Source organism: Toxotes jaculatrix, chromosome 24 (genome assembly GCF_017976425.1).
Source record: "Toxotes jaculatrix isolate fToxJac2 chromosome 24, fToxJac2.pri, whole genome shotgun sequence".
Lineage (NCBI taxonomy): Eukaryota > Metazoa > Chordata > Actinopteri > Toxotidae > Toxotes > Toxotes jaculatrix.
Genome location: NC_054417.1, coordinates 743,876 through 763,604, shown reverse-complemented (window position 1 = coordinate 763,604; position 19,729 = coordinate 743,876). Strand labels below are relative to the sequence as shown.

The 19,729-nt window shown below is 45.0% G+C and overlaps 3 protein-coding genes across 5 annotated transcripts; 2 read left to right on the top strand and 1 right to left on the bottom strand.

Moving 5' to 3' along the window:
• Nucleotides 1-6,024: 6,024 nt before the first annotated feature.
• LOC121177683 (tubulin alpha chain-like) lies at nucleotides 6,025-8,976 on the top strand. Its single transcript, XM_041031992.1, has 4 exons — nucleotides 6,025-6,131; nucleotides 7,264-7,486; nucleotides 7,571-7,719; nucleotides 7,814-8,976. The coding sequence occupies exons 1-4, from the start codon at nucleotides 6,129-6,131 to the stop codon at nucleotides 8,786-8,788; spliced, it is 1,350 nt and encodes a 449-aa protein (XP_040887926.1). The 5' UTR covers nucleotides 6,025-6,128; the 3' UTR covers nucleotides 8,789-8,976.
• Nucleotides 6,055-19,307, bottom strand: LOC121177687 (chromosome alignment-maintaining phosphoprotein 1-like). Its single transcript, XM_041031998.1, has 4 exons — nucleotides 19,170-19,307; nucleotides 17,711-18,541; nucleotides 16,293-17,111; nucleotides 6,055-6,065 (listed from the first exon to the last, which is right to left on the bottom strand). The coding sequence occupies exons 2-3, from the start codon at nucleotides 18,522-18,524 to the stop codon at nucleotides 16,693-16,695; spliced, it is 1,233 nt and encodes a 410-aa protein (XP_040887932.1). The 5' UTR covers nucleotides 18,525-18,541; nucleotides 19,170-19,307; the 3' UTR covers nucleotides 6,055-6,065; nucleotides 16,293-16,692.
• On the top strand, nucleotides 10,168-15,846 carry fbxo3 (F-box protein 3). Of its 3 annotated transcripts, none has more exons than XM_041031990.1 (12): nucleotides 10,168-10,459; nucleotides 11,045-11,134; nucleotides 11,254-11,417; nucleotides 11,797-11,911; nucleotides 11,993-12,197; nucleotides 12,437-12,482; nucleotides 12,717-12,801; nucleotides 13,241-13,363; nucleotides 13,439-13,554; nucleotides 13,645-13,752; nucleotides 13,953-14,035; nucleotides 14,216-15,846. In XM_041031990.1, the coding sequence occupies exons 1-12, from the start codon at nucleotides 10,368-10,370 to the stop codon at nucleotides 14,357-14,359; spliced, it is 1,371 nt and encodes a 456-aa protein (XP_040887924.1). In that variant the 5' UTR covers nucleotides 10,168-10,367; the 3' UTR covers nucleotides 14,360-15,846. The 3 variants fall into 3 exon arrangements, with proteins under 3 accessions (XP_040887924.1, XP_040887925.1, XP_040887923.1); XM_041031991.1 differs by having other exon boundaries at nucleotides 13,953-14,079; nucleotides 14,213-14,348; XM_041031989.1 differs by having other exon boundaries at nucleotides 10,170-10,459; nucleotides 14,213-15,846.
• Nucleotides 19,308-19,729: the final 422 nt, after the last annotated feature.

Genomic DNA, 19,729 nt, shown 5'->3' with positions numbered 1-19,729 from the left:
GTTAGTCGTTTGCGGAGGGATCTCAAAAACTGCGTCATAGATAGGTGGCAGCTGGTGTCTTAGACCGCCCCCTGTATTCAGTGATGGATGTTCTAGTTTGACATGGATGGCCTCCTTAACTCTTCTCTCAAACCATCTATGTTCCCGGTCCAGAATGGGGACATCGCTCTCATCAGAGGAGTGTCCTCTCTCCTTGAAATGCAGGTGAACGGTTGAGTTTTGACCGGAGGAGTGAGCTCGTCTGTGCTGGGTCATGCGTTTGTGGAGCGGCTGTTTAGTCTCCCCTGTGTACAGGTGGGAGCGCCGCTCGCTGACTTAGACCGCACAGACGACATGGCTTAGTTGGTTTTTGGGAGTTTTGTCTTTGAGGTGTAGCTGTTTCTGTCTCAGAGTGTTACAGGGTCTGAAATGAACTGGAATGTTGTGTTTGGAGAAAATCCTCCTCAGTTTCTCTGACACTCCAACAAGTTGTGGTTTGTGGTGTCCTCCCCGTTGGTGGTGTAGGGTTCTGGTTTGTGTTTGTGGTTTCTGGTTAGTGTGTGTCGGTTTGCGGTTTCTGTCTGTAAAAGCCGTCGTTGTTGTTGAAGTAGGTCGTGGTGAGGCAGAGGTCTAAAAGAGTGCAGATCTGGTCCGGTGTGAGACTGGTGCGGTCGTTGAGGGAGTGTCAGAGAAAGTCTGTGCGGTCAAAGTCAGCCTGCAGTGCTCCCATCTATATATAGGGGAGACTAAGCAGCCGCTCCACAAACGCATGGCTCAGCATAGACGAGCTCACTCCTCCGGTCAGAACTCAGCCGCTCACTTGCATCTCAAGGAGAAAGGACACTCCTTTGAGGACAGTGATGTCTGCATTCTGGACCGGGAACATAGATGGTTTGAGAGAAGAGTTAAGGAGGCCATCCGTGTCAAAATAGAACATCCGTCACTGAATACAGGGGGCGGTCTAAGACACCAGCTGTCACCTATCTATGACGCAGTTTTGAGATCCCTCTCCAAGCGACTAACACATTCACATCTGGGCTCACGTGACTGTAACGACTCACATGATGCTTAGTTTCTGCGCTCACCTGAGTATCCTCAGGCGCTAACGACTCCACTTGAGGCAGCCCAGCAGGAGCCACTCAAGGTGTGAACGTTCCACTCAGTGCTTTCTATTGCTCCCAGAGGTAGCACCCACTAGGTGAGATAGGGAGGAGTTTAAAAGTTTGGACTCTAACCAGTCTCCAGAACTGAAGACGTTTCTCAGATGAGAGGTCAAACGTCTTCAAGCTTCAAGCAAGAAGTCCAGTTGCCTTCAATCAACCTTTAGGATACAATGACCTGTAACACACACACACACAGTACATTCAACACACATGCTTAACTTTAAAGTAAGAAAATATAGAACAAACAGAGAGAGATACAGAACAGCAAAGTCTCTTAATAATCCTCTTGCTGTCTGTTTAAAACTACCTCAGTCTCTACTAGTTATGCTGTTATTGTCCTCTTTCTCCTGTAGTCCTGTGCTTGTCTCTCTCTGGTCTCTTTTTCTCTGCGCCTTCTGCAGGTGTCTCTGGCTCCCGAGCTGCATGTTGTCTGTCCGTGGTCCTGGCTCCACCGACCTGCCGCCCTTTATTGTCAGAAAAGGCCACATGGGTACACGCCAGCCACTGCAAACGGGTTCCTGAACCGAAGGCCAACAACCAGCCACCAGAGAATCAAAGCAAAGGAGGTCACATCAAATCTCTAGACCCAGAATAATGGTCTCGGGAAAACTGACTCATCCAGACGTTGAGGAAGACAACTGGGGTGCACGCCGTGCGCTGCCCCTAACCTTCAGCTGCGTTGGAACCGTCTGCAATTTAAGAGTGAGGGGTGAAAGAGCGCCCTCCTCCACCAGTAGCGTGCCAAGCTCCAACCAAGTGACTACAGAGTAAAGCTCTGTGTCACCAACAAGAGCAACAGTGTAAGGTCTATTGATAGGTCAGTCACACACCAGATGGCCTCTCTGGCTGAGGCTCGTGATGATGATGATGATGATATTGATGTTGGCGTTTTGAGTTTTTGTATTTTTTCCTAGCTTGCTATCAACCTAAGGACGTCTGTGTCCTACAAAAACAGCTAAATGCATATTTTAACATTTATCAGCTAATCATGTGTCTACTTAAACCCAAAGGAATGTAGTCACTGGTGATACGATCAATATCTATATTGTATATTTTTATTTATTTTTTTTTTTTATTTATTTTGATATTGTTTATTTATTATATTTTAATTGTAATGTCAATTTATCATATAACCCTATACTCTTTTATCAAGCATTCCTATATTGTCATAAACTCGTATATTCAGTTCTGGGTGAAGTACATACAACATGACCTGTCGTGGCCTAATGTACTCTGTATTTTTGGGATTAAACTCTTTGTCATTGAACTTGTTTGTTTTCTGGTTTGTATTTTAATTTCCCAGCAGTTCTCTTATATTATTGCCTGTTACACAGCAAATCTTGTTGTAAGTTACTATTAAGATGATGTACTTTGTCTCTCAGAATATAAAGAACTATAAGTCATTTAAGTCCAGGATAATCAATCTGCTGAAACTTGGTGCAACTTTGACTTGTTGGCTGACTTAAGGAAACTTCTCTCTCTTTAAAATAACAAAGCCAATATCTTTATGTTTAAAACAATACAAATTTGTTGTATTCACTTCCTCCATCATCTGACCACTGTTCAGATTTAAACTTATGGAAGGAAAATGAGACTGTAGTCGTAGTAGTGCTATAAATTTTAGGAGGCCAAAAAACTATTTCTAGAGACCCAAGCACATGCAAAGTACATGTTTTCCTCCTTGTTGTTTATTCACTTTCTTTCTGGTGCCAAATTTACCTCCGTGCAGTCGTTGTTTACAGCTTACCTGTCTTATTATTGTGGTTTGTATAACTCATGTCTGCAGCACAGAATCAGAAGAGGAGAGTCGCCGTCGTGTCGTTGGTAATCGTTGGTAAGGTCAGCTTGTGTTGACTCAATAGAGGCTTTAAGATTTAAAACCACTCTGACTGATGAGGATCAGAAGAAAAGCTGTTGAGTCAAAAAAGTCGCCCTGATTACGTATTTCTACTTTTCTAGTTTCTCCACTTCACTCTGACTTCATGAGCTCCTGTTTCAGTCTGTGTTAGTCTTAGTTTTTCCGGCCTTATCTGCTTTGGAATTGGATTTTCTGAGCTCTGGCCTTAGTCTGTCTAGGTTTAGGTCTCAGTCCTTGTAAGCTCTGGTCCAGTATCTGTTCAAAATGGATAAATAGCACTTTGGAAATGAACTCCTCCTATTCCTATTAAATAAAGCCAATTATTGCATATGTAGCACACACATACACACACACACACAGAAAAACTGGAGGATTCACAATAAGGATATTTAAATGCAGATGCTGAAGGAAATCGGATTGTGACAGACATGATGAATTGTTCTTCAAAATGACGTTTTAAGGAGAAAATTATATTTTTATTCAGTGAGATTTTCTTCTGGGTCAGCTGTAACACCACATCTCCAGCTTTTCTGTGCTGCTTTCATGTGTTTCTGTCAGGTTCCGCCTTTATTTGGAAAATTTGGTGCTTCCTGTTTTGGTAATGTTTGAGTTTCCGATTGTTCACTGCTTTGTCCTCTCATTCCAGGTGTCTTTACTTCCCTCTCTCTCCTAATACATGAATCTAACGGATTCTGTCAAATGTCGCCGTCTGGCGGACATCAATGCTTACTACATGCAGAAACCGCTAGACCCTGACGTCATCACGCTGCGCCTCAGCACACGCTCCAAATGACATATTGTTTACGTTGAGTTCTCTGCTCCGTTGTCCCATCAAACGTGTGTTTTTTCGCCACCAATTCCACATGGATCGCTTTGAAAATGAGCAGGACAAAGACACGTCTTATTTCCTCTGTCCCCGAGGACATGGATTCGTCGCAATTGACGTAAGTTCGCTGCCAGCTTACGGCTAACGGCTAGCTTTCAGGCTCTCGCTCGGAGCCACTTATCCCCAAATTCGCCCCCAAATCCCGCTCACTTTAGACTCTTTCCTCCTCGCTCATAAAATTATGCGTGACAGGAAAACGTTTCGCTGCTTTTGCTAAAGATCAAAGCCTTGTAGTGAATTCGGTCCGTGTTTGGCGACTCCTAATCTTAAACGATCCCTCATTTTAGCGTTGTGAATAGAAACTCGGTGTGCTCGTTCTCCAGGATGACTGCTCACTCAACGCCTTTAAAGAGAAGAAAAAGAAATGTAGATCGAGGATTCGGCCTGGAGCTGATCCAAATCAGCGGAGACAACAAGAAGAGCTGCAGACAGCAATGCACGTTACCTATTTCTTTCATAGGTGTACAAAACGTTACTTTCACTGATTTTGTGCCACTGTAAATCATTTTCATCTTTCTTGCCCATTTTGTTTTATTGTGTGGGAGGGTTTTTTTCTACTTTGTATGTTTTCATGAATAAATTTACCGAAACGCAGTCAAATATACGGATTTTTCTCTTCTAGCTAGCCGTACCGAACTTGGACTGATTAAACTGTATTTTTGCCACCTCTAACTCTGACTCTGCTCCTGTGTCCACTACACTACCACCTCCTGACAGTTTGGGTTTATTTTTACGGATATACCGACTCTGGCACTGCTTTACAGGATGGACAGGTTAGGGTATAAACTAAGCTTTAAGAAAAAGAATTAAAATTATAAAACGAACATTATATAATATGCCCAACAGAACATGAACAGACAGAGAGAGGGAGAAAAAGTGAACACATCAGATTAAAACTTGTGTTTCCTGTTTTATTTTGGTAATGTTTGAGTTTCCGGTTGTTCACTGCTTTGTCCTCTCATTCCTGGTGTCTTTACTTCCCTCTCTCCGTGTGCTCCTTCCGCCTCCTGATTAGCCTTCCTCCACCCCCTCATGGCCTGCTCTTAAAAATGAATTTTCCCTCCTCCAAAAGTGTCTGAGACGCTTAGATATGCCCAATGCAAATAAATTATGCACAATTATAGATGAGCTTCATTTATTCTAGCCCCTTAAAACCCCTTATTTATTTTATTTTTATTATTTTTTATTGGTATTTATTTAATTCCTTTTCCCTTAATTTATTTTTTTTGAAACAAAGAAGGTGTTTTCAAATTTGTACTGTATTTGGATGTTATTTTGAGATTGTCATGTTCAATTGTATGTTCATATTTGTCTGATGTTCAATAAAGTTGGAAAAAAAAAAAAAAAAAAAACCTACAACCCCCACAAAAAAAAAAAAAAAAAAAAAAAAAAAAGATTAGCCTTCCTCCCTTGAAAACTAGAAACTCGGTGGAAGGTGGAAGGAGCACGCGAGGAGAGGGAAGTACCATTCTTTAATAAGAGAGGGGGGTAAATGACATGATAAAGAATTCAAGGAAAATGTTATGGAAAACGAAAACCATGTTCAATGTGCTTATTCTAACAGACGAAATGTAATATTTTATTTAAAAAGCTTAAACAGGGAAAAATTATTAAGATAATATTATTAGCCCCTCAGCCCAGGGCCCCTGTCAGTGCTGGGCCCTTAGAATCGTCCTAACCTTCCCCCCCCTGTTTTTGATGGCAGTTATTGGCAAATGATCCTGTGTATTGTCGAGAATGTTACTCTTTTTAATTGATATTTAATGAGGGTTATGTAACTTTTAATAACTGAAGGTGTTGTCACTGTATGATTGGGAGTGAAAACCTTCATATAGTATATATACTTCCTTGTAAGTTTAGAAATCACAAGACCATGAAATCAAGTACCTTTCAAAGTAAAAACACAATAAAGTACATTATTTGACTTTGAATAAAAAAGATAATTTGCAATCTGTGTGGTATTTAAAAGATTTTCAAAAGTCAAATTTAATTTGCTGAGCACTGCAGTAACCTTCCTGTCCTTCAGATTATGCGGCTAAATTGTAAGAGTCGGACTTTGCCGACATGCACTTGAATGCACCACGGGCTAACGTTCACTCCCGCCAAGAGGAAATTCAAACAGCGGCGTTAGCTCCGCCCCCTAGTGAAAGCATAAATACCTCCAGCGTCTCTTCCGGTCCTCATTACTACCTTCAGCAACCGGTACTTCACGTCGGCGAGAAGGAGAAAAACAATCAGAAAAATGGTGAGTATTAAAGTGACAAATACATTTAAAAAGTCGTGCTCAGGTTTTTAAAGCTTAAGGAAGAGGCTGGCTTTTGCAGGTTAGATTACGTGAAAAGCAAGTTCTATTAGTCAAAACGGTGCTTTCGTATGATTAAATGTCATGCATTAATGTGTTTGATAGTTTTAGTATAGTTTTAAAGTTCCGTGAAACCCGTTGATTTTGGTTGATCATCACAGGATTGTTTGCCGGTTTCCGTCCCGCTTGTGTGTGCTTAACGTTTTGTGACGTGGAACGAGGCCAAACTGCTGGCGCAGTTACAAATTTGAGAATGGCTGACCAAGTGACTCTTAAACCGATGAAAATGTCGGTCTTAGTTTCTAAATAGATCTGTTTATTGGCTTTTGGAAGATTGTGTGTCCATGTGGCTGGCTATTCTCTAAGTTCAGGAAGTGAGAGTGAAACTTTAAGGCAGCGTTTTTATCGTGAGCTGGTAGGCGCCATAAGATGTGAGATAACGCCCTGTCCGTGAACGCAGCACAGAGGCGGGGCTTTGCAGTGAGTTTAGTGGAGGCGCTCCCCCTGCCGGTGTGGATGTTTTCCACAGTCCTCCCTGTTAATGGTGATTAAGCAGTTTCAGCTAAATTGTTCAAGTCAAATTTATTAATTGGTCAGTAATCATAAAGTTAAAGGTTTGTATAATCAGTTTATTCAAATCATTTAAAGCTATTTTTCTAACAACATGCCATGACTTTGCTGTTTCCAGCCTCTCACGTGAAGATTTCCTGCTTCAGCTGGTCTTGTTGAATGCAGTATGTATTTAAAGAGGCAGTATAACTGTCACAGCTGCTGAAGATGTCTAATAAAAACATGAGGCGTCTCATTACTGTCACTGCTGTGAAGTTTCTTTTTATAAAAATCAAACTAGGGCATTTCATGATGACGAGCACAGGCTCAGAGGAGTTGATGTGTGATGTGGGTTAGTGAGTTCACTGCAGAGGCAGGACTGTGCAAACTACAGCACAATGTTCAGTGTCTCATTATTAAAGTTCACATTCTGAAACTGAGATGGTTCATGTACATGTTGTGCAGCTGTCCTGCAAGGCTCTTACAGGAGAAGCTGGTAACTGATGATCTTTCCCTTTTCCTACAGCGTGAGTGTATTTCTATACATGTCGGCCAGGCTGGCACCCAGATGGGCAATGCATGCTGGGAACTGTACTGCCTGGAGCACGGCATCCAGCCGGACGGTCAGATGCCCAGCGACAAGACCATCGGAGGAGGAGACGACTCCTTCAACACCTTCTTCAGTGAGACTGGAGCTGGCAAACATGTTCCCAGAGCTGTGTTTGTGGACTTGGAGCCGACAGTCATAGGTGAGATTATTATTTTTTTAATGGCAGTTTGTTCTGTAGGTTGAAATGGATTTTGGAAGTTTATTGTGTCCTTTCCATTTACAGATGAGGTCCGTACAGGCACCTACCGCCAGCTCTTCCATCCCGAGCAGCTGATCACTGGAAAGGAAGATGCAGCAAACAACTATGCTCGTGGTCACTACACAGTTGGCAAGGAGATCATCGACCTGGTTCTGGACAGGACTCGTAAACTGGTGAGTTCAGTTTTTCATCCTGTCAGATGTGCTGTTTTCAGTTGAACCTACTTATCTGTGATGTGACAACGTTTTGAAAACTGTTTTCCTGCAGGCTGACCAGTGCACCGGGCTCCAAGGTTTCCTCATCTTCCACTCCTTTGGAGGAGGAACCGGCTCTGGCTTCACCTCTCTGCTGATGGAGCGTCTCTCTGTGGACTACGGCAAAAAGTCCAAGCTGGAGTTTGCAGTTTACCCAGCCCCCCAGGTGTCCACAGCCGTGGTGGAGCCCTACAACTCCATCCTGACCACCCACACCACCCTGGAGCACTCTGACTGCGCCTTCATGGTGGACAACGAGGCCATCTATGACATCTGCCGCAGGAACCTGGACATCGAGCGTCCCACCTACACCAACCTCAACAGGCTGATCGGACAGATCGTCTCCTCCATCACCGCCTCCCTGCGCTTCGACGGTGCTTTGAACGTGGACCTGACGGAGTTCCAGACCAACCTGGTGCCCTACCCTCGTATCCACTTCCCTCTGGCCACCTACGCCCCGGTGATCTCAGCAGAGAAAGCCTATCATGAGCAGCTCTCTGTGGCTGACATCACCAACGCCTGCTTCGAGCCAGCCAATCAGATGGTGAAATGCGACCCTCGTCACGGCAAGTACATGGCTTGCTGCCTCCTGTACCGTGGAGACGTGGTTCCCAAAGATGTCAACTCTGCCATCGCCACCATCAAGACAAAGCGCACCATCCAGTTTGTGGACTGGTGTCCCACAGGCTTCAAGGTGGGCATCAACTACCAGCCTCCCACTGTGGTTCCTGGAGGAGACCTGGCCAAGGTGCAGAGGGCCGTGTGCATGCTGAGCAACACCACCGCCATCGCCGAGGCCTGGGCTCGACTGGACCACAAGTTCGACCTCATGTACGCCAAGAGGGCCTTCGTCCACTGGTACGTCGGAGAGGGAATGGAGGAGGGAGAGTTCTCAGAGGCCAGAGAGGACATGGCCGCTCTGGAGAAGGATTATGAAGAGGTGGGAACCGACAGCATCGGGGAGGAGGATGAAGGCGAGGAATACTAGATCACTGAAACATCTGCTGCTTGCTGCGGCTCCATCAGTCCACCAATCACAGAAAGAAAAGCAAAACACCAAAAAGTTTAACTCTTGAGCAATCTGGACTTATTCCTTTAAATTCTGCACATTCCAGTGAGCTACATGTGTGCTGCCTCATTTTTATTCATCCAGAATAATAAAGAACATGAAAGCCATTCTTTGTCTTGTGTTTACTTTTGCTCAGAGTAAATGTCACATCTTTAAAATGCCTATTTGTTTGTTAACAGCCTGAACAGAACCAGCAGATAAATAACTGTCAGCTGATTAAATGATGGTTTGATCTCTGGGATCAGAGAAATCAGGTGGTGACATACAGTCCTGTCTAATTAAGGGTATTAATGATGTTGTCTTGATTGTGTAATCTGGTTACAGCTTCCCTGGACTCCGAGGTGATGACGTGTCCACACAGGTTTGCATTTTACTGCTTCAAAAGGTGAAGAAAACCACTTAGTATTCATATGTAGGAGGCTGGAAGTCTGAAGAGTTCTTCTGTCTTTGATTTTGCCTGTAATTGTGCACAAAACTTCATCCTGTGATTTAAAAAATCAGATGTTCAAAGATTAAATGTTAAAATCCCAGATGAATAAAGCTTAGAGCTCAAATGACTTCATTAACTGCTCTGTCAGAAGATTAAACCTCCATTATGTTTTTGGGGTGAACGGACGAGGCTTTAATCTGGTGTGCTGTGAGACTGAGTGATCATTTTGAAATAGTTTTGTCGATGTGTCATCTAATTGTGGACCAGGCTAAATCCTGGTGCTACAGTGGGGTCTGGTAGCATGGTGTTTCTAGGGTAAGCCCGCTGAGAGACACGGGAGGGAGCCGAGTGTTTTATTTCTGGGTCAGGATGCGAGAAACAAACCGAGAAGGAACAAAAGACCAAAACAGCATCATGTGTCAGCTCATGGATTTATCTCAGTTTGGGCCTGTGAGAGAAAAGTCTTGTTTCTCAGTAGTTGATGTGTGAAACGCTTCTTTCTTACTGATGTGCTCCACTTATCTCTGCTACTCTCAACACAGAGACACTGAGGAACCAGACGACCAGAAACTAAACCCAAACCCAGGATACAGAGGTTCAGTGAAAGTGGTGCTGAAGGTGTAGAGGTGGATCAGTGAGTCAGAGGAGACTCTGTAGAAAGACAGAGAGCCAGCAGGACAGTCCACATACACTGATACTCTGTGAGAGACAGAGGACGACGAGGACACAGATGTCACTCTGTTATTGTGCCAAACAGAGTAACCATAAACATCAGGGCAGTACAGACTCCAGGACTGATCGTTCCTTCCAAACAAAAAGTCGTTTGTGTTTCCTTTTCTACTGATTCCTCTGTAACTCACTGATAAATAAACCTCTCCTCTCCACTCGACCTCCCAGTAACAGCGACCAGTCAGACCATTACTACACAGCAGCTGAGGCCAGTGGTCAAATTGATCTGCATGATCAGGATATGACTGATCCTCCTCCACGTGTGTCGCCTTCCTGCGGCGCTGGGGCGATGAGCTGCGCTTAAACCTCAGAGACGAAGAAGAAGAAGAGTCGCTAACGATGGCAGCTACCTCAGAGTTACGGGTGGATCACCTGCCTTCAGACCCGCTGCTGCACGTTCTGTCCTACCTGAGCTTCAGGGACCTGGTCCAGTAAGTATCCGACACCAGAACCCGGAGACTCAGACGCACACATTTTACTCTGTTTTTACAAAACTGACGTTCAGAAGCTGCCGGACGGAGCAGGCTAACGGCTGCTGCTGCTAACAACAACAACAACAACCTGCAGCAACAGAAACAGCCCGCAGTTAGAAATATAAATATAAATATGAACGTTATGTTGTATTCTGAGAGAAAATGCCTGTAAATTAAATTACTGTCAGTGAATAAACTAAAGCTGAAGCTGTCAGCTGAGAACACCGTCACTCCCGGCAGCAGCTAATTAGCTTAGCATATAGCTTTTCTCCTCGACACAGTTTATTATCAGTTAAAACGAGCAAATTGTAATTAAAATTATGTCTTTTAATTACGTAATCACTTTTAAAACTCCCATAGACAATATACAGGTTTTGTGTTGTGCTACACAAAAATGCTTTTTACACCAGAATGGATCAGTGATACTAAACTAATGATGCAGCATGTAACAGGGAACATGCTTGAACACTTTAATTATTTTGCATGCTTCATCTCAGCGTTTTGAGATGAATAACTCTGCGCCCACTCTTCTTCCCTCTGCAGCTGCAGTTATGTCAGCAGGAGGCTGAATGAACTCTCCAAACACAACCCGCTGTGGAAGTCCCTCTGCTCCAGACACTGGCTGCTGACAGAGTGAGTACCGCTGCCTTCCAGCTGCTGAGCACACCGAGGAAAATCATATTATTTTCATATTAAATCATGTTATTTTATTTGTATATTAATATTTTGATTCAATGTGTGCCGCTCTGCAGTGCGGACAGGCTGCAGAGCGGCATGCCCTGGTACTGTCTGTTCAAACAGTACTACAGAGACCTGGGCCAGTACATCCAGTACTACCCAGTGCTGAAGAGAGCCTGGGAGCAGCTGAAGAACTTCCTGCAGCAGAGGTGTCCACGCATGATCGCATCGCTCAAAGGTGACGCACCCACAACCGCGTAAACCACTCAGGGTCCAAACAACACAACCCAAACATCAGTCTGAGCATCTGACAGTGATGCAGTGTAACAGGGTGATGTCACTCCTCCACCTGCTTTCACACGGTGTTGATGATTATTTATAGTACAGAATATTAAGCAGCAAGATTTGCAGCTTTTTTTGTCACGTGACAGTAAAGTAAATTCACCTTGCTCTGTGTGAAATGATAACAGTTAGTTTTTATTAGCATGTTACACCTTCAGCCACAGATTTGTTTGATGACAGGAAAACCTCTCAAGACCCTTTTTTATTTGCTTGTGTCTTTTAACCTTTAGAAAAGGTTTTGTATGTTCTTATTCTCTTTCTGCTGTCGTCCTCAGAGGGCGCCACTGAGGTGGAGCTCACTGACATCGAGGCTCAGATCGGCTGCAGACTTCCAGACGACTACCGCTGCTCGTACCGCATCCACAACGGACAGAAACTGGTCATCCCTGGGTCAGTATCTATGTCACACAGTCCCCCTAACGCTGGTCGTCTCCCTGTCTAACCACCACCTGCCTGTCTGTGCGTCCTCAGGCTGATGGGTAGCATGTCCCTGTCCAACCACTACCGCTCTGAGGTCCTGCTGGACGTGGAGACGGCTGCTGGAGGTTTCCAGCAGAGGAAGGGGATGAGACGCTGCCTCCCGCTCACTTTCTGCTTCCACACCGGGCTCAGCCAGTACATGGCTCTGGAGCCAGCCGAGGGACGCAGGATGTTCGAGAGCTTCTACCCCTGCCCCGTCCGTAACCTTCCTGTCTGTTATTTACAGAGAGTAAAATAAAAGGAAAGGAGGAAGGAGGAAAATATTAATACCTTAGAAAAACCTTTAACGCCTGTTCAAACAAGAGGAAACTGCTTCAGCCTTGATTTAACGGTTACAGAATTACAGGGACATAAACTCGTTTCGGAAACAGATCCAGACACGTCCAGTCTAATTTCTCCTTTCTCTCTCTGGCTCTTTATTTTTGTGCCTTTTAGGATCAGACAGCTCAGGATCCTTCAGCCATCGACATGTTCATCACAGGTTGGTTCACTTATCTCCTCTGTGAGCTCTGTGCTTCAGGTGAAAGGGTCAGGTGTTGGTTGGTAACAAAGCATTATGGTAGTTCAGAGTCAGACTTCACACTGAACGACTTGTATTTGAATCACTTCAGTGGAGATTTTAGAGAAACAAGTCTTTACCTGTGGAAAAGTTTGTATTGTTTATATGTCTGGAGTTTTGCATTGGGGCAAACTGCTCACAGTTGTATGTGCTCAGGTTCCTGTTTCTTAGAGTGGTTCACCACGTACGTCCACAACGTCGTCACAGGAGAGTATCCAATCATCAGAGACCAGATCTTCAGGTAACACGCACATATATAAGCAATCAGTCATGTGTCCTGTTTCCATCGATGCCCTCTCTGTCTCTTATTAGCTTCAAACACACAGTTGTTGTATTAAACATTTTCTTCTTCAGAACAAACGGAGACAGTTAAACTGAAGGAATGTTTACTGTGAGTTGCTGCAGTTGAGGTTAAAATGGCTTAGATTAAAAAAGTTAAGTTACAGAATCTGAAAACCATCGAACAACTCAAAGTTTTATTGAAGTTCAGGCACGTCACTGACCTCTCTGAAGTGAACAACTGGTTTTCCATCGCTTGAGCTTTGGAACCATTTAAACTTTCTAATATTCACATGACAGATGAGCATGCAAACACGTATTTACAATGTTTTCTTTTAGTTTTCTGGAAGTTTGTTCTAAATTTGGACAGAAACGTGACCAGTGTGTGCTCGCGCCTGCAGGTATGTGCATGATAAAGGTTGCGTGGCGACCACGGGCGACATCACCGTCTCCGTTTCTACCTCCTTCCTGCCAGAACTCTCCTCTGTCCATCCGCCGCACTTCTTCTTCACCTACCGCATCAGGTACCTGTGTGTCCCTGCGCCATAAACAGTGTGTCGAACGTTTCTTCTGTGGTTTTAATGAATCCGTATTTTCAGAATAGAGATGTCGAGCAGCGCGCCGCCTGAGGCCGCCTGTCAGCTCGACAGCCGCTACTGGAAAATCACCACCTCTGACGGCAACGTGGAGGAAGTTCAAGGGCCCGGCGTGGTCGGTACGCTGCTCCCATCACATGACCGCCTGAGCAGCTCGACTGTGACTGGCTGAGATGAGCTGCTGAATTCATGTCTGTCTATCTGTGCAGGAGAGTTTCCAGTCATGACGCCTGGAAAGGTCCACGAATACGCAAGCTGCACCACCTTCTCCACCCCGTCTGAGTACATGGAGGGTCATTACACCTTCCACAGACTAGGTAACAGCTCCCCCTTCTATTTAGATTTATTTATTTATTTTTAATATCTCGAAAAACAAGTTTAGACCAACTTTTATCAAACCACTGGTTAAAATTCCAGGCTGACTCAGCAGCTGTTGCAGGTCATTCACTGTGAAGCACCTGAAAGCAAAACAACAAAGCATGCGCTGTTTTTGTTCTGATGTTTGTTTCTCTTGTAGCCAGCAAAGAAGAAGTTTTTCACGTGGCCATCCCTCGTTTCCACATGGTCTGCCCCCCCTTCAGAGAGCCAGTGGTCCGAACGGTAAAATCACCCGTTATACTTCTGTGTTCAGCGGCTTGAAGCTGGTGTGTTTTCACTGATTTGGTCAAACTTAGCCACTAAAAATACAACACACCTGCGTTTTATTTCCCTCACAGGTAAAGCGCAGATTTTATGACAGTAATTAATTTTCACACATGATGAATTTTTGTCTTGCAGCAGAAAGCGTCGACCAGTTACACGCCTCGCTTGGACGACCACGACGGCGGCGGCGAGTACTGCGATGGAGACGGCGATGATTTCGGTGATCTGAGAGGAATCAACATGGCTGCATTGGAGGGAGCGTGGTGCCCCCGACACATCTGACCTCTGACCCTCACTACAGTGTTGATGGACTGTCAGTCATTCATGTCTGATTGGTGACATTAAAACAACCGCAGTGACCTGAATGACTGACTGGCAGCAGGGGATTCTGGGACAGGTATTACCAACCAGAGCCATACATGGGAAAGAGTTACATCAACTTCCGGATGTCAGTCAGAAACAAAAAATGCGAATGAGGTGCAGTTCTTTTAGTTTTCGTTTTTTGTTCTGTTCTCATTTTAATATGAAAGTGTTGGATAAGCTCAGACGAGGAGGACGGGACGGTAACGTCAGTGTCGTCTCCTTGGCTCAGACGATTGTTGCTGTTATTTGTGGTACCAATTACGTTTTTCTTAAACACAGCAGGGATACTTAATGACCATCGGCAGCTGCTGCGACTTCTAGTTTAGAAATAGAAGCAACAGATTTGTGTCGACTGGAACACTAATCAGGAGCGAGCTGGTTCTGTTTGTGAAAAGTTCCTCATGAACATGTGGATCTGATATTTTCTCATGGAGTTAAAGTTTTGCTGTGGTTCCTCTGTCAAAAGATTTGGAGTTCTAGAAATAATCCTAAAGTTCTTTTCCACTGCAGGGACCTGACAGATCTATTACTCGGGTTCTTCTTGTGTTTCTCCTGTATTTTACAAGCAGGATGTGTCAGACACATCGATTAATCATTCCACGTCTGGTTCAGTCAAGTAGTGCGAATTTATATCATAGCTTCAGCTCTGAACCTGAAAAACTCCTGCTGAAATGAAGCCAGTATAAATCTGTGTGTCTTATGGTTGACCCTGTGTTTACAAGCTTCTGGCTCCTGAGGATGTGTGTGGTCAGTGTTCAGTCAGACCGGGCTGTTCAGGTGACGTTGCTCCCCTGCTTCCTGCTGCCTCGGGTCCAGAGGTTTGCTGTGGTTGTAGAGTCAGACAGTTGTTGGTTATTTTACTGTCTGACCTGAGTCAGCATGGCTTCACAGCACTGAGCTTAAAGAGCAGCAGCGTTTTGTCGCCTCTGGGTTTTTCCTTTCAGACTACATACAGCCTGAGGACACTGTGGACATCATCAGGGCTCAGTTACGGTGCAGACCTGTGTTAAAGGAGTGGTTGTCCCGGTGGATCCAGGTGTGGTGGTGTGATGATACCTACACGTTGCTGTAAGTTCCTGCAGTGGAAAAATGGCTGAAACTGGTGGTTTCCTTTAAGTTTCCTCGTATTATTTACCCATCATGTAAACTCTGTGTTCCTGCAGAGCTGCAGGCAGAGCGTGTTTATCAGGAGCAAACAGGTTTTCATTTGCTCAGACGAGGACGAGGCTGACAGAGTGTTTCCAGACGTGTTTTGTTCTCGGTGCTTCTCGTTGTTTTCATGGTCACATGAAGCATTTTTTCTTTTGGAAGCGGGCTTTCCTCATGAGGGCGTGCTGTCAGTCTGATGTGATTGGTGGGTTTGTTTTTTGTGTGTTTTGGCTAAATAAATAAGAAATGTTCATCCCTGCAAACTCACTGTGTTCAGTCGCATCATCACGCTGTGTCAGTGACTCAGGTAAATCCACACACACACAAACACTGACTGACCTGCACTGGTTTGTTCAGCTGTGATAGAGACTCTCAGATCCCGAGCTTTCGACCACACGTCCAGTCTTCATCTGCACACGGAGCATGAACACAAATGGCTGCAATGCCTCGATATTTTCAAAGCACTTGAAATATTCCCTAAATTAGTTTGGACATAAATGTCCTCTGTTATAATTTATTTAAGACATTTAAATAATCAGAGCATTTAAACAGCCAAATTATTAAAAACAAAAAAAACCCTTTGTTCATTATTTAGTGGAGCAGACTCGGTCAAACGTTCACTGAACTCAACAAGAGAACACTGTGTAGTCAAATGAAAGTTTTATTAGTATCACCAGTATTCACAAGAAAGTATAAAAGAAACCGTTAAAATATGTTCACTTCAGGGAATAATGCTGTTTGTACCTGTGGTCAGAGTAAACACCTGTCAGGTGTGTTGGTTGCAGCCTCACAGTTCGTCCTGTGACACGACTGTGATGAGGTTTTCTGACGGTTCATTACTGACACACTGAAAAAAAAAACAACTTTACAACAAATGAGCAGCAAATTTAAACTAAAAAAAAGTTCTTAAAAGGTCTTAAGACCAGATGCTGACTCTACAGGACCAGGACCCCATCATGGAGGATGTGGTCCTGGTCCTGTGTCATAGCTGATATTGGCAAATTTGCAATGAATCAAACTATGTAGACCCAAATGATGTGGAGTAAGCAGAGGGTTTCTGGGGCCCCTGGAGGTCTGGGGTTCCTGAATAACTCTCCACTCATTCATTCATCGTCCTCATCCTCTTCATCCTCTTCTCCTGTCACCTTCGCTGCTCTCCGTCGTTTCCTCCCCCCTCTCGACTCCTTACTCTCGTCTCCCTCCTCCTCCTCCTCGATTTCCTCCCCTTCCCCTTCATCGTCCTCTCCTCCTCCTCCTCCTTCTCCTCCTCCTCCTCCACCCTCTCCTCCTCCGCCTCCCCCTTCCTCCTGCTCCCGGGCGTTGCAGCGGCTGCAGTGCCTTCTGAACCCTCCCAGGTAGTGGGACCTGAAGCAGCAGAAGGGGCAGGCGTAGCGTCCGGGCCGGTGAGCCGCTCTGACGTGCTGCTGCAGCCGGCTGGGCAGGAAGAAGGAGCGTTTGCAGTCCTTGCAGCTGTACGGACGCTCCACGTCGTGGCTGCGCACCACGTGACTGATGGCAAAACCTGCAGCCACACACACAGGTACAGACTCAGGTACAGCTGACACAGAGGGAGGAGGGGCTTCACAGACATGGTGGGCAGCTCTGTTCACTGGTGGAAACACGTGTCTATATGTTTCAGTGTGTTTTGTTTTTCTAATTCTCATTAGAAGGAGACTGAGCTCATGTTAAAGGTTCACTGTGGAGCTGTTTTTCTGTGAGTGGGTCCCAGTTTTGATTGGGTCATGCATGGATTTCATTTCACACTATTCACCTGACCAGCAGGTGGCAGTGTTGTGCCACAGTATGCAGCCATGCACAAGCAAAGGCAGTGAAGAAGGTGACTGGTTTTATAAAGAAGGAAAATGTAAACACAACTTTGGTTTATTTACTATAAAACTCCACAGTGAAGCTTTGACAGGAACAGTGGGTGTTGACACAAACCTGTTCTGAGGCTTCAACAAGGCCAGAAGCTGTTTAACATGCGTCCTGTTTAGGTGAGGACTCAAAGATCCCACCGTCAGGAGAGTTTTGGACACGTGTGATAATTAACAGAGTAAATATGTGGTTGTGGACGTGCTGAGCTCCACAGACAGAGCCAGACTGCAGAAACTGTGCAGGTACCTTTGAGTTTGGTCTTCCAGCCACAGATGAGGCAGACAAAGCGGCTAGAGATGAACCGGACCACCTTGGCTGTGGCCTCCATCTCCTCCTTCAGAAGCTCTCCACTCAGCCCAGCCATCTCCTCCTCCTCCACACCGCTGCTCTGTGTCTGTTTGGGCGTGGCGGCGTCTCGTCTGACGGCCTGGGAGGCGTACGCTTTGGGGATGTCGTGTTTCCTCATCACGTGGTTGATGCCCAGAGCTTTCAGCTTGTTCTTCCAGCCGCAGATGAGGCAGCGGTAACCGGCACCGTCAAACATCAGAACGCTTTCATCTCCTTCACCATTGGGTTTAACTGACCCCTGACTCTGTGGGGCGCCATTTTCATCATTTCCCTCCCCTTCCTCTTCCTCATCAGCCTCACAATGACTCTTTCCTTTAAGAGCATCCTTCCCTTCCTCCTTCTCCTCCTCCTCACCTTCCTCCCCTGTCTTCTCCTTCTCTCCGCCATCACTCCCGTCATCTCCTGCCTCTCCACCTCCTCCCCCCTCCCTCTCATCCATGCAGTGTTTGGAGATGATGTGCTTGTACAGCTTGGTGAAGTCCCGACTGGTGTAGAAGCAGTTGGAGCAGTGGAACAGCCGAGCGGTGCTCTGGTACATCAGGATGTTGCCGAGGCGACCCACCGTCACGGCGTCCAGGCAGGTGGGGTGGGAGGCTGCCATGTGGGACAGCTGGTGGGCGTGACTCTTCGAGAAATGGCCACACTGGGGACACTGCAGGTGAGCCGCAACGCCGCCGCCCACTTCACCACGAGTTTGTATGATGACGGACATCGCTGCTTTTACAGAGGCTGAACAAAGAGGAAAACCGTTGTTTTAACACTGGGGGTCAGGAACTGTGGCAATTTTCACTATGTTCTAACATTTTTAAAAACTTATAGAAGACTAATCAATTAAAGAAAATATCCCTAATTTTGGCCTTCATGTAAGCAAATAATGGTTTAAGGTAAAAAAGGAGACTTATGGGATATTACCTCGGTGCTTCTAAAATCCTGTACCAAACCCTGTAAATTGTGACTTTATGACTATTTTCTGATAATTTAAAGTTTAAATGATTAAGTGATAACTGATGAGGAGAACAGAAGCAGTACCTGAACATATGTACTTCTGTGCATCTTATTTTCAGACTAAATTCTTTATCTAAAAGCTCCAACCAGACTTAATTTATTTTTCTGCAGTTTTCTTAAACAAACGCAGATTGTGGGAACACCGGGCTCCCGTAGAACAGAGAGTTTTCCGAGTGGTGAATTCAGTGTTTCACACATTATTCCGGGTGTGTACCGGGTTTGTGACTGTGATGTAGTAACAGTAAACGGCGGCTGCTCCTTCACGGGTTGAAATCGATGCAATAACGGACCGCAGCTAACAGGCTAACTCCCCCTCTTAAAACCAAAATTTAAACAGTCTTTTTCCACCAACCTGCCTCTGCCCCCGATTCTGTTCGACTGTAACAAAGCTGCGCAGCCGGAACCGACAACAAACTCACTCAGGAGAATAACTGAAACCGTTTTATGTCTGCATGTTCGGACCGGATCCACCGAGCAGCTTCAGCCTGCTCAGGCGCTGCAGTCAGTTTCCGTGTTTAACTTTTGCACAGCCAATCGGAGCGCTCCATTCGCCTGACGACAGACCAATCATAAGCGCCCATTTCACCACGCTCATCATTACTGTTCTTAAAAATAAAAATAATAATGATAATAATCAGATATTACTAAGAATTTCCAGCCCTGTGCATAAAGTGTATTTTATTTTGTTTCACATTCAGAGGAATTCAAAGCTGCTGTAGATGTTAAACTGTCAGATAAGTTTGTTTTGTTTTATTTGCACAGGAAAAACTAAAAAATAAAACATAAATTAGCAGTCAGAGAGAAGAACAACTTAACTGCTGTTTATAGCTTCCAAAGTTTTGTGTTTTTATTGTCAGTCAGTTTGTGTTTTCATTTATTTTTCTATCTATTTATTTGTTCATTGTGGAAAAA